The sequence below is a fragment of the Pongo pygmaeus genome, chromosome 21 (assembly GCF_028885625.2).
Source record: "Pongo pygmaeus isolate AG05252 chromosome 21, NHGRI_mPonPyg2-v2.0_pri, whole genome shotgun sequence".
Classification (NCBI taxonomy): Eukaryota; Metazoa; Chordata; class Mammalia; order Primates; family Hominidae; genus Pongo; species Pongo pygmaeus.
The window spans coordinates 48,634,849-48,649,366 of NC_072394.2; the positions used below are offsets into that span (position 1 = coordinate 48,634,849).

At 41.8% G+C, this 14,518-nt stretch overlaps 1 protein-coding gene across 3 annotated transcripts in view; it reads right to left on the reverse strand.

Annotated features, from left to right (window-relative positions):
- Positions 1-11,962, reverse strand: part of NCOA5 (nuclear receptor coactivator 5) — a 29,065-nt gene extending 17,103 nt beyond the window's left edge. Inside the window, exons 1-2 of one of the 3 annotated variants that reach the window (XM_054467627.2) lie at positions 11,721-11,962; positions 1,312-1,378 (exon numbers count right to left, since the gene is read on the reverse strand). In XM_054467627.2, the coding sequence (XP_054323602.1) occupies positions 1,312-1,349 (38 nt within the window). In that variant the 5' untranslated portion in view covers positions 1,350-1,378; positions 11,721-11,962. The remainder of the gene's footprint in view (positions 1-1,311; positions 1,379-11,720) is intronic. The other 2 variants (XM_054467629.2, XM_054467628.2) reach the window with 2 other exon arrangements.
- Between the last annotated feature and the right edge of the window lie 2,556 nt (positions 11,963-14,518).

A 14,518-nucleotide genomic window follows, 5' to 3' on the forward strand; every position in this document is an offset into this window, starting at 1 on the left:
GGGAATCCACACATGACAGCTGTGGTATATAGCTGTAGCTATGGTATTGGATTCAACTCTGCTGCACAGGCAGAGTGGACAAAGACTCCAACTGAATGAAACCAGCAGCATTACCTTGCCCTTAGGGTCTGCTTAAACTGCAGAGTGGGCATGCGTAATCTATTCCCGGTAGCTAGAATTTCACATCCAAGTAGGAGTATATACATGAAACACACAGTGGACATTCTTTCATAAGTAGGTAACAAAATACAGGTGTTTTTGTCCAAAAGCAGGACAGCTCTATGTTATGTGTAATGCTCAGTTAGTTGGGTTCACAAGGTGACCAGTGGAGCTACCAGTACAGACGAGGATTCACTGTATGCAGCACTGTCCAGTTCACTGTAGGAAATGCAGTTTACTGTGGTACAGAGTTATGTTTCTGGGCAAAACTGGCTTTTTTACTTAGAGGCAAGGCAAAATCAATTAATCCATTTGGGCCTTGAAGAGACACCAGATATGATATACATCATTCATATGAAATATATCATATCTGTCTGCCCTCTACACAAAACTGCATCCACTTGTGTGCTGTTATGGGGCCAGAACAATTGAATACAATATCTTTATTTTTGGTGTAAATGATATCATTAATAAAGCTCTTCTTTGAGAGAAGGGACCAATTTAATGTGTATCTTGAGGGTACACACCAGGATCATCTCTTTTGTATACACCGGAAGGAAGAATACATTGGGAAAACACCCTCGATTTCCGTGAAAGCTAAGAAAAAGGGAGACCTTCGAGAGCTGGAGTGTTTTGCCCTTTTTATTTCCCCTCAAACAGATAACCCAAGTATGTGAGCAAACAGGGGATCTGCAGCACAGGCACAGCAGCAATCTCTCAAGCAGCACTTTCCGTAAACCTGGGTTAACATCTGGACCGGCAGCCATTTGGAATGAAGAGTCGAATCTCTGCTGCCCACTGCAGTGCAGCATGGCATACACCAATGACTCTGGGGCACTCCTTCTGCTCTGGAGGCTCCCAATGACACGTGAGCTGGGGACAGACAGAGGTTTATCCTCTTCCAATTGCCTGCAACTCATGTTGCAAGCTGAACTTGCTGGATTTGCCACCGAAAACACAAAGCTTCCTCTGTATCTCCTGATGTATGTTTACAAAAAGCAGCAAGGCCCTTCACACAGGGTTCATGTTCTTATTGTTTGCTTGAGCGTTTCACTTGTTGGGGGGAAGAAAAGACCTTTGGTGTACGAAGCTGGGCTTAACTCCCCAGAGCCCAACTCTCCCAAGGTAACTCACGGCTTCAGGGTACTTTACCTTCGTGTGGGGCTGGGTCTTGATGGAGCCGTATTCATATTTCTTCTTTCCGCTGCCTTATTAATATCTGAAAAGAATAATCAACCCATCTGTTCAATGCTACGGAATAAAAACAAGATCATCAGCACATTTCAAATGAAAGCAACAACAACAAAAAAACTACAATGACAACCAGATGGTGTAAGAAAAGCCATTCAGCAGAGACACACTGTCACTTGGGCAATTTTTATTATTGAGTTAAGGTAGTACATTGTCACGGCTTGGTAAGAAATGTCCCTTCGTTTTCTAGTTAACACGTAATTTGTCTTAAACTAATTACGTCAATGCTTTAACACTCTGCCAAGACCTAGACCTGACACATTCCCTCCAAGGGGAGGAAAAGGTTGTTTTCTAAACTCTTAGAAAGCAGCTGTAAGATTCTTTTTGTGAGGAAGAAAGTAGGGGGGAAGATAAGGAGAGTTTAAAAAACAAAAGAGCAAAGGCAAATAATTCTATTTTATGTTACTAAGAAGTAATAGCTGGATTTCATTGTCTTAAAACTTCCAATATCCCATGAAGCAGGGCCTCCTGTTAGTGTGTCTTGTGTTGAATTCCACTGGATAGAATCTTCCAGAATAACATGCAGGAAAGAAAATTATTATTATTATTTTTAATAAACAAAGAATATGACCTGTTAACATCTACAACCTTCACAGACAGATAACCAAGAATAAGGACTGGCATTTGGTATAGTAGGGTTAGGTAATAAAACACTCCTCATAAGTTGTTTTCATTAGAGAAGGCTGGCGTATAGAACTAGATATGGGAGAAAAGTAGAATCACACAAGCTTAAAGAAAAGCAAATTTGTATAGCTAAAGCCTGCTTTGCTAAAAACAAAGACTACCTGCTTTACAAAAATTGAAGTGAATAATAAACACCACATATTAAGAAATCTATGCCCCAAAATAACACCTGACAATTTTCATATGACTTAAAGCTAAATAAATACATTACAAATTTCATACTTCAGATGAATGAAGAAATAAAACTGCTTTCTGCTGCAGTATAGTTTGTTCCCCTTTTTCCGTATTAAACAATTAATAGTGTATCTAATGACATTAAACGGTATTAAGTACTCACATAATTCGAGTGCTTTAAAATAATAATTATGTGTTTTAAAAATCCCAACCAGATTCCTATCACATGAAAGACCACAGCAATAACAAGAAACTAAGAGGTCTGGTAGAGATTTTATGCTGCTATGTTGCCAACTTTAGAGTTCCTGATCAAATAAGGGTAATCTTCAATTCCATTTTAAATCAGAAGTCTCTAATTTGTCTAGAAAAATGGCTGACAAAACTGAAGATAATATAAAGCTAAATAGTGAAGTATATCTTAAATTGATTCTTACCTTTTCAATTAACAGACACAAGATATAATCCCTCTATTTTAAAAAAACCTGAAAATATTTTCTATGTAAGACTTGGCCAGTAATATCTGACCACAGCTTTGCTACTGCATGCAGTACTTTCACAATTTACAAGTCTTAAAGTTTATAATGGTCTAAATTACAAATTATATAATGACAGGCCTTATAGGGAATATCTAGTTCTATTATACGTAATTGTGAAGAATACTAGTTCAGGTTTACAACTTACTGAGTCTGTTCACTTACTGTGTACCACTTTCTAATTATATAGGTTGGCTATGATTCAGAGAGAAATATAATATCTTTGAGTATTTTAAGTAGTTTTCAAGGTGTCTCTGGAATACACTGGTGTGTATTAAGATTAAAAAATATATATAACTTCAGCAGGAGTTCATATATTATTAAATGGTCTTGTGAATAAAGAAAACTCACATCTAAACACTGACTAGACCGGGCAAACATTCAGGTAAGAGTACAACACATATAGTATTACTTTAATTGGTAGGATTCTATTACCAATAATTTGCCCTCTACATATGAAAAGGAATATTACACTGTGTAATTATAGCCAGTTTTGTTAGCACCTATATACAGAACTGGGGAAATCACATGGTCATGTATACTATATCTTTGGAACAAAACCAGTTCTGGTTAGAATGAAGGACATAAATATTTTACTTTGAAGCTGGTGGAATCTTTTTGTAATTACTTGAAAGATTAAAGAACATTCAAGATTATATCTTTAAACCATTTTGATTGTAATTTGCCTCCTAGTATCTATTTTCATTGGGTAGTCCAAAGTATTTATATTTGACAGCATGGGATGTTTCTTCTGCAAAAACAAGAATTTTCAGATCATTGTCTCATTTTAGGGTTTAGTAAACTTTTAGTGTAGTACGTCAAGTATCTGTTTATTCATCTCTATTTAAGAGTTCCTTAAATTTCCATCTTGGCTGACGTATGGAGAAAATGAGACGTGATTTTTTTTTTTTTTTCTATCTAATGGAATTGCTCAGATTAGGGTAGGGCTGGGGAGTTTTCAGTGAGAGTTGTAAAAACACAACCACCAACATTACTGCCAATCCCCATACACCCAAAAAATCCTAACACATGTGCACATAGAACTTATGGGAAATCCATGAGTTCAGAAATACAGAAGAATAAATAACTTTAAGGAACTAATCACGGAGAGCAAAGATTTAGAAGTCAAGAAAAAACTTGCCTCATCCTATTTTTTTGTCACAGAATTTGAAAACCTGTCAATTGGAAGCAGGGGGTTCATTTAAAAAAGATTTTCTTTGAAAATGCAAATATTGAGACTGCTAAAGCACCAACTCAGGGCTTTACATAAAAGCAAGAAACCAGGAAATAATCCAGAAAACATGTAGGAAATGGCAGAACCGTTTTAAACCACAAAAGAATGGGGTGAAGAATTCCCAAAGAAAGACACAGTATCTAATCTATAGTTTTATTTTGTATTAAATAATCAGATTATTTTCTCCTAAATCCTTATAGAGAGATATAATCAACACCGAGGAAATAGAAATGGTGTTAACGTAAAGAAGGGAAAAAAAGGTAGAAAGACAATTTGGAGATCTTTCTGGACATTAGATGGGGAACTATGATTGAAGAAAAATTAATCAACAAGAGGGAAGTGGCAACTTGGGAATCTCTTCCAAGGAGAGGTCTGATGTCTCCTCTGAATAGAAAAGGGAAGAAATGGTACTTCTTTCCCCTTCTGCTATACTTCATTCTGGCCAACTGCCCTTAAGACCAAAAGTCATCTCTCAGTGTCTTCTTCACTTCAGTTTGGGTGGTACTTCTACACTTTGTTAATTATACCAGCAATGTGAATGCCATTCAAAATCATCATAATCACCATGAAGTGCTTTATCTTGGCCTGAATATCTATAGTGTCCAAGTGGTGGTCTGAAAACAGTTAAAAGCACTTCTCAGTTAAGAATTTTTAGACAAGAAAAAGAGCTTTACATACAAGGAAAAAAACTGGAAAATAATCTAGAAAACATGCTGGAAATGGCAGAACCATTATAAACCACAAAAGAATGGGGTGAAGAACTCCCAAAATACACAATGTCTAATCCACAATTTTATTTTAGACTAATATGCCAGACAGGGTTCAAAAAATGGTCCTTGGATAACGCTATAAATAAAAATGCATGTTTCTTTCACTCACAGTACCAAAAACTACTTTGTTCTACCTATTTTTTAATTGTACAATCATAAAACAACTCTTTTCATCTTAAAACCAGATTTTATAGTTCACAAGCTACAGCCACAGAAAACAATGAGGACTAGGAATAACAAGAGCGATGTTAAAGAAAATTTCCAGGAGGCCATTGCTTTGGACTGAGCTCCTGAACTAGGCCCAAAGACCAAACCAAACTCGTGATGAAGTTCCACGCTATCAAGCCAAGACAAAGATCTTTTTCTGACGTTCTGCGAAATCAGGAGATAAATAATGGCCAAATCCACAAATAGGCCAGTTTCAGCCAGCATGAAAAGGAAGTCTGCACTGCTTTACCCTTCACAAGAAAAGTAACTGAAATGACCAATCTGCTTTTTGTTCCTTGTCTCTGCTTTCCTCAGCTCCCTTCTCTGTTTATAAAGCCAAACTCCTCTGCTCAGCTCATTGGAACACTTGTTCTATTTTATAGAATGAGGTGTTGCCCAATTCTAGAGTTGCAAATAAAAGCCAATTGAGATCTCTAAACTAAGTGTGCTGTAATTTTGTCTTTTGACAGCCACATGAACTACAACACTTAGTGACAGTACCACCACCAGTTGTTCAAAGAACCCAGAAGCCTATACTGTTTTAATAACTGACTACAAATGACATAAAACTCTCTAAAAGGCTTAGTTGAAAACCAACTAACAATCAAGAATTACTAAAGTGGAAATACGTGCTGATAAAGATAATGCCACTAGGAAAACCATACTGACAAGACAGCGAGTATCACACATTAAATCCCCCAAATTGGGAGGGGAAATGACAGGACTTCTCGCTAAACTATATTTACGAAGACAACTTTGATGATATATTGCAACATCAGGGATACTGTAATGAGTTATATTGTAACAAGTCAGGGATAAGAGAATGCTATGCTTGCTCTTTCTAAATCAACCCTTTAAGTTCACTTTGAATACTATCCCTCATATTTGATTATCTCCTTTATTCTCCAATTAAAATAATTATTACACCTTTAACTGTATTAGAATATTATTCCTGGGAACAGAAATGGGGGAAACAATAGTTTATACTTACGGAATGCTTATTTTGTTCCTGAGCCTGTGTACTAAGAACATTATGTGTATTATTTCATTCAATCCTTTTACAACTCTTGGAGTTAAATACTACTATAATTTCTACTTTGCAAATGAGAAAATTTGAAGTTTAGAGAAATTAAGTGACAGGCCAAACAATTATCAGGAGGCAGAGCTAAGACTCAGACCCAGGTCTTTCTTACACCAAAGTACTTAAACATTATGCTATGCTGCCTCCAACAGGGAGTGGAAAGACATGCTTTCCATTTAGAATATTCTTGCTAGGACTCCCTGATCAAATACTGATGGAACCTGGAAAAGGTCCAGTCTATGCTAGACACTCCATTGCTTAAATGCCCCAGGGACACCCAATAGGGTAGAACCTACTTATTCAATGACTACTTCAGTTTCCATTACCTCAAACTACAATGTTTCTGGGGTTTGCTATTAACATTCACTACAACCCTTCTGACAAAAATTATCAACATTTAATTTCCTACCTTTTTTATTCTTTTAAGGAAAGGGCATTTGGCTGGGGATAGCAAATCTGAGCTGTGGTCCTTACTTTGGGAAATTTACTCCAGTCATTTGATTTCTCTGAATCTATATTTCCTTTCTGACAAAATGGATATTCTGCCTGTGTTAGCTATTTGACTCAAGGAGAAAAATCAGCTGAGGAAAAAATGATTTTGGATTTGCAAAGTTTGAGCTAATCTAAACTACAAAAAAAGAGTCTGAGCCGCTTAAAATTTTAAAATACAGATTTAAAACTGGCAAATTTTCAACTAAACTGTACAAGTGGAGAACAAGTGACGAATGTGAAAAGGATAGCTTATAATTAATACATTGAATGCTTCATTGATTCATAATGTCAAATGCCTACTATGTGTCACACATGTCCCAGGCCTTATACATGTGGAAATGACACAGCTAAAGTCCATGCCTTAAAGAAGTTAATTTTTAAAAAAGACAGGGTCTCAGCTCTGTTGTCCAGGCTGGAGTGCAGTGGCTCGATCATAACTCACTGCAATCTCAAACTCCTGAACTCAAGCGATCTTCCTGCCTCAGCCTCCTGAGTAGCTGGGACAAGACGCATGCACCACCACACGCAGCTAATTTTTTTTTTTTGAGATACTGTCTCCCTATGTTGCCCAGGCTGGTCTTGAACTTCTGGGCTCAAGTGATCCTCTCACCTCAGCCCCGCAAAGTGTTGGGATTATAGGCATGAGCCACCATGCCTGGCCTGGAGTTCACTGTTTATTTAATAAAGGAGAGGCACAAGTACACAGATAATTACAATATAATCTAAAGTGGGATTACGGCAGAGATAATGGAGTCCTAATTTTGTGTATGTGTGTGGCAGGCGAGAGGAACTGAGCAGAGAGGAGACTAGGAAGAATGTGTGTATGGAGGGGGTGGGGGTGAATGGGGGAGGAGGCAGGGAAGGCTTAAAAATAACATTTAAACTGGGTCCTGAGGAATGAGTGGGAGTTTACCAGAAAGGGAAAAGTCATCCCAGAACATACAAAGGTAAAGGAAAGGTGTGAAGGACATAATAAATTAGAAAAACTACAGGAAGTTTGGTGTTGGGAACACGGGGATAGGAGGAAGAAAAGAGAGAGGAATAACATGAAGAGTTAGACCAGATCCAGATTGCAAAACACTTTATGCTATGGACAAGGAAGAATCTAGTGGCAAGAGGGTCTATTGGGGGCTATAAACTGAACTACCACAGAGTCTCAATGAAGCTAAATTAACGAAACTTTATGTATATTATCCCCAAATGCGGTGAGGGAGTATTTAAATGTAAGACATTCAAAATATTGCCCATTTTAGTAACGTTCTTCAAAGACCATTGGTTTGACACTGAAGGAGAAAAAAATTGAAAAAGTCATGATTTTACTTTCAATAAAGGGCTCCCATGTAGCTAGGAATACAGGTGCATGCACCACCACCCTGGCTAATTTTTTTTTGCAGGGTCTCACCATGTTGTCCAGGTTGGTCTCAAACTTCTATCAAAAGGGATCTTCCCACTTCAGCCTCCCCAAACGTTGGGATTACAGGTGTGAGCCACTGTACCCAGCCTTAAGATACTTTACAGAGCTAAAGGTATAAGACAAGACACTCTGTTTTCTAATGCAACTTAAGCTGCCCTGACCCTTGCCTAAAGTTGTCTGGTCTTTACATAGAATGTCTGGAAAAGTTCCGATTCTTATGCGGTGAACTAGTTCCTTAACATAAAATTGGTCCAGTTGACCTATTATCTCTTTTTTTAAGTGAAAAGATAAAGAATGAAGATGACCATCCCCATAAATATTCATATCTGGTGGTAACAAAACCACCATTTAAAAAGCAGCACGCATGCTGGTATTATACATTTAGCTGTCAATATACTTCATATTTCTCTAATGTACTGCTGCTTGAGACAGTGGCTTTACCCTGATCCTGTCATTAATGACTCTCATTAATGAGAGTAACATAGAGGATAATTCTGTTAGTCATTGCTCTTTTAACTTTTTGACAATTTAACTCTGCTTAAGCAGAATGGTCTAAACAAATATATGTGCTGTTCACAGGACAACTATTTTGGCACAAAAAAAGCTGATATTGAGCTTTAAAAGCACCTGTCTCAAAGATATGCAGTAATCATTAATAAACCACAAGGTACAGAGAGGAAATACAGCATAGTAGAAAGAGTAGTCAGTTCTGAGGAACACTATTACTTCAAAATATTCATGAGAGGATAGCAGGAGAAAGGCACCATGACAACTTCCTCTCTCGGATATTGACATTGCACATATTTAGCATATAAATGCCTCTGAGAAGTTCTGGAGTAAGGACACCACTATAGCTCAACATTTCCCAATTTTGCTTGACACTGAAATCAATTATCTCCAATGATGTCTTGAATATGTTCTACTAATTATGTGATCTGGGGCAAGAAATCTAACCTCTTTGAGTCATCATTTCCCTATATATAAAAAGATCATACTAGTTTATCAGTCTCATAAGATGACGGGCAGGAGCAAATGATTTAGTATTTACCATATGCACTACTGGCTGTATGTTATTATCATTACTACACTAAGAGTAACAGTGACTTCAGGAATAGACGTTTCATTCTTCACGTGAGGAGTCAAAAACAAGAGAACAACGTAAACTGAAGGGAAGAAAAAGTTTAATGTATTTCCTGTGAAGATTTTCCATTCTTAAAAGCACAACTAAATTTTATTAATCCTCACAGTAGTAAAACATTACACAAAGGCACTGCCATCTGCAGGTCATAAACATGGACTACTTGCAATGATTATTTAAAATGAAGTTTCAAACCATTAAATCTTTTCTCATCAGACTTCTAAAGTCTTTCCAAAAGTTGTTTATTCTGGTTGGACGCGGTGGCTCATGCCTGTAATCCCAGCACTTTCGGAGGCAGAGGCGGGCAGATCACCTGAGGTCGGGAGTTCGAGACCAGCCTGACCAACATGGAGAAACCCCGTCTCTACTAAAAATATACAAAATTAGCCGGGTGTGGTGGCGCACACCTGTAATCCCAGCTACTTAGGAGACTGAGGCAGGAGAATTGCTTGAACCCGGGGGCCAAGATCGCACCACTGCACTCCAGCCTGGGGAACAAGAGTGAAGCTCCGTCTCAGAAAAAAACAAAAATAAAACCAAAACAAACAAGTTGTTTTTTCTTAGCTCTCAAGCACTGGTAGATGAGTTTCCATTTGCTGAAGTTCTGAAATGGACGCCGGGCTTAAATCAAATTCTCAGAAATGTGAAGAAAATGACCTTAGCCTTACATAAATTCTACATTGTGATCATACCAAGGTAACCCCAAAGAAACATGTTTTTAACAGGGGGAGAGATACACACACACACACATACATATACATATATATATTTTTTTTACACAGCCTTTGAGGGGAGGGGAAGAAAACTTGAATAAGCCTGAACTGACTTATCCGACTTTCCTGTCAATGATTTAAATTAAATCTGCTCTTACATTCACATAAACAGATTTTATGAACACACTATTAACTTACAAATAAGTTAATCTGTCAATGCCTCCTTTAAACTTATGGTGTTCACAGGTATCCAACATTGAGCAAATTGAATCTAGAAAAACTCCTTCCAATGAGCCTTGCAATATGGATTTGCTAGGACATTCTACAAGGAAAATCAGTGTTTCTAAGTTTTAGGTTAACAGAAGTGTCAGAGGTTCCAAAGGCAATCTGAAGAGTGACAGATGAGCTCAAGGAAAGGCAAAGAAATCACAATAAAGGAAGAAATGGATGTTAACAAATAGCCAACTGATTTCTAATATCCACAATGGAAAGCATGGGCTTTACTGGTTGCAAAAAGTCGACACGAAGTTAGTTTTCACACCCAGACTGACTCATAGAGAAAACATTAAATTAACAGTTGTCAAAACTCACAAAAGCTTCCCCAGCATTTGTAGAAACATCTTTTTATAAGCCATCGGGGGCTACGACATCACAACGCTGTAAGAAAATTCAGGCACATCGGGTGCACCTGAGCGGACACAGTTCTTGCAGTTCCCTGGGACTAACACTTTTAAGTCAACAATGAGAAGAGTTTACAACAAGAAAGCTGTTACATTATCCCTGAAGAGCCCAGGGCATTCATAGAATCTGCTTTGCCTCAGGGAAAAATTCTGTGCACAGGGTGCAAGCCAGAAGAACCACAATTAATCAGCTACTCCTCGGGCAGCGTTTCCCAAAGTGTGGAACGCAGAATAATTTCAGGAGGAACAAGGACGCACTGTTTATTTCAACAGACAGATATTTATTTTTTTATAAGCATTAGAAAAATAACTGGCTTTCCAGTACCCGGTTTGTGATTGAAGTTGCCGCCTTAAATATATTTAAGAAGAAAAAAAGAGTTTGAATTTTTTAAAAAATGTAACATTTGGTAAACAGCAGTACAGATGGTCCACGGACATAAAGGTGCAACGCGAGACTGAAACGTGGGCAACGCCGTCCTAAGAAAAGCCCCACGCCTGCTGGCGGGGAGCGGACAGTGCCCCGCGCCGGGAGCCTGGAAAGCCGGCCGGATCGGACGCTGGCGCTGAGCTACGTGGTAAACCCGGGCACAGTTCCTCTCCCCGTTCTCTGGGCCCGAGGTCCGCGCCTACAAAACGCGTGGGGTGTCACACGACAAGGAGACACCCCGAGAATGCGGTCAGGGGCCGCGAGGCGGTGACGGGGGACAGCGCTCCGTACACCGCTCGCCGCTGCACGCCTGGAGAACACCCGGTGCCACGGGATGCCTTGGGCCCGGTTCGAATCCCGACTGCGCCACTGACTCGCTGAGGACCCGCGGGCGAGCGACTCCACCGTTTCGACAGGGTGGTGCGGGGTGTGCGGCTCAACCAGAGAAGCCTTGAGGACTCCTAGTGACCGACCGTTCGTGCACAGACAGGCGGCTGCAACGCGACGCCGCCGACCTGCGTCCACCACAGAGGACCATAGGCCGCCTCGGCCAGCCGGGCCTGGGCCTGACGGGAGCCGGAGGCGGCCGCGCCCCGCACCGGGCATGCGCAGCACCGCGCGCACCCGGAGAGGAGCCGAGACCGTGGCCGCGCGTCGAGTGGGCCTTCCCGCCTCAGCCTCCCCGTCCGGCCAGGCCCCCCCCACAAAGGCCTGCCCGTCAGCCCCACACCTCGGCTGACGGCCAGCGCTTCCCGGCACTCACCGCTACCAGCGCGGCGGGCTCCCGGCCGCTCCTTCGCCTCAGGCCCGCCGCTGCCGCCTCCGCGTCGGCCCACCTGCCCGCCGTAGGACAAAGGCGCCACCAACCGACCGGCGCGGGCACGAGGCAATGGCGGCCGGGCGGAGAGTGGAGATGGGGGCAGAGGGCGCGCACGTAGCGGCAGGCGCGGCACTGTCGCAAGACCGCGCGTGTTTACGGCAGGGCTGAGTTGGGGCGTCGATCTCCTTGGCAATGAGGGCCCGGGAAGTGGTTCTCGGGCGGGAGTTGAGAACGCAAGGAGTTGCCTAGCAACAGCGTCCTAGGCTGAGGATGGGCCCCACGGTGGTCCCCCCAGCCCCCGCCCCAGAGTACTTTCCTTCTGTTTTCAGAGCACATTTCCTCCTCCCTAACTGTGGGAACAGAACATTCAAATCCCCAAATACCTTGATTTAGTCTTGCATAAAACCGAAAGCAAAAACCCCAAATCCCTATACACGCGTGTATTGGAGAATATATATAGTCCTGTAACCTCCGGATCACAAGGAACAAAGAGAGCAGAAAGGTGGAGAAAATGTTGTATTTAAATTTACATTTAAATAGGCTCTGTACTCTATTCGTTTCACTGACAAGCGGCAACAGGCTTCTAGAGATATAGTCACAGGTTCTTCTTGAGTTATTTATTCTTGGAATATTCGTTCAACGTCAAAAATTTCCCGGAATGTAACTGTTGACCGTGAAGCCTGTAAAATGTTGTACTGTTCATTTCATGTATAGAATACATTTGTCACAGGGAATGGGATTTGCTCACACAATAGTAAATGCACTCTATTAATCACAGCCATAGCTATATGAATCAGGTACTCTTTTATTAGTGTTGGAAACGCCTCAGACTCCATGGGGTCTAGTTCTTCTCCTTGCGAATATTGCCTGCTAAGAAAAAATGGTGCCTGTGGAATTTAAACACTACAAGAAGCCAGATTTCTTTGACATCTACCCCTATGCTCACTCCACTCATTTATTCACTGAATGTTTATTACATACCTACTATGTAGCCCTATACTTATTATATGCCTGCTTGTTAGGTGCTGTTATGTGCAAATGCAGACCCTTCTCTGCTATCTTTGACATTACAGTCTGGTGAAAGATAGCATTAGACGAATAATCACACTTGAGTGTGTAATTGCAAACTGAGATAAACGCTGTGATGGAAAGAAATAGGGATTCTCAATGGGTGTAACTAGAACTTTAGTTTACTCACAGGCAAAGTGGGCTATTCCAATTCCCACTTTATAAGACTGTGTGAAATTAGAAATGAAGACATAAAGTCTGTCAAATAATGGATACCCAACAAATGTTCATTCTTATTCCTTTCCCTCCAATATAGATCCTAATACTATGAAAATTTAAGAAGAATCATATTAATTAGATGATTAAGATAACCAAGCTTAGGGAAAAATGTTGGTTTAGAGGTGAGTGGCAGTACCTCAAGTGGGTAGTGGACTTTAGCCAAAAGATGTATTCAGTGACTTGTGTAGTAAGCATTTAATGAGTGTTTTCTATGCACTTGATTTTGTGGAGAGTAGAGAGTAAGGTAGACAAAATCCTTGTGCTTAGGGAGCTCATGGCCTATTAGGGAATATAAGCAATAAACAAATGATAATATGTAGTGTTTGATGAGTATTTTTGATAGAGGAGCAAGTTAATTTTATGAAGAAAGATTCTTGTAGGGAGGCAGGTGCTCAGGACTTGGTGACTTCTCATTTAGATGTTTGCTTTACATAATAGGTAACATCTATTGTGTGCCTACCATGTGCTGAATCCTTTACACATATCATCTCATTTAATCCTCACAATAACCCTATTGAGAGGTGACAGCGTGCTGGCAGCCCTCGCAGCCCTTGCTCGCTCTCTGTGCCTTCTCGGCCTCGGCGCCCATTCTGGCTGCTCTTGAAGAGCCCTTCAGCCTGCCGCTGCACCATGGGAGCCCTTCTCTGGGCTGGCCGAGGCCGGAGCTGGCTCCCTCGCCTTGCGGGGAGGTGTGGAGGGAGAGGCACGGGCGGGAACCGGGGCTGCGCGCGGCGCTTGCGAGCCAGCTAGAGTTCCGGGTGGGCGTGGGCTTCGCCGCCTCGCACTCGGAGCGGCCGGCCGGCCCTGCTGGCCCCAGGCAGTGAGGGGCTTAGCCCCCAGGCCAGCAGCTGCGGAGGGTGCGCCGGGTCCTCCAGCAATGCTGGCCCACCGGCACTGCACTCGATGTCTTACCAGGCCTTAGCTGCCTCCCCGTGGGGCAGGGCTTGGGACCTACAGCCAGCCATGCCTGAGTCTCTGTCCCCCCCCACACCCCCTCCCGCGGCTTCTGCGCGGCCTGAGCCTCCCTGATGAGCGCCGCCCCCTGCTCCAAGGCGCCCAGTCCCATCCACCGCCCAAGGGCTGAGGAGTGCTGGCGCACGTCGGGGGACTGGCGGGCAGCTCCACCTGCGGCCTGGTGGAAGATCCACTGGGTGAGGCCAGTTGGGCTCCTGAGTCTAGTGGGGACTTGGAGAACCTTTGTGTCTAGCTAAGGGATTGTGAGTGCACCAATCAGCACTCTGTGTCTAGCTCAAGGTTTGTGAACATACCAATCAGCACCCTGTGTCTAGCTCAGGGTTTGTGGATGCACCAATTGGCACTCTGTATCTAGCTAATCTGGTGGGGACTTGGAGAATATTTATATCTAGCTAAGGAATTGTGACTACACCAATCAGCACTCTGTATCTAGCTCAAGGTTTGTAAACACACCAATCAGCACCCTGTGTCTAGCTCTG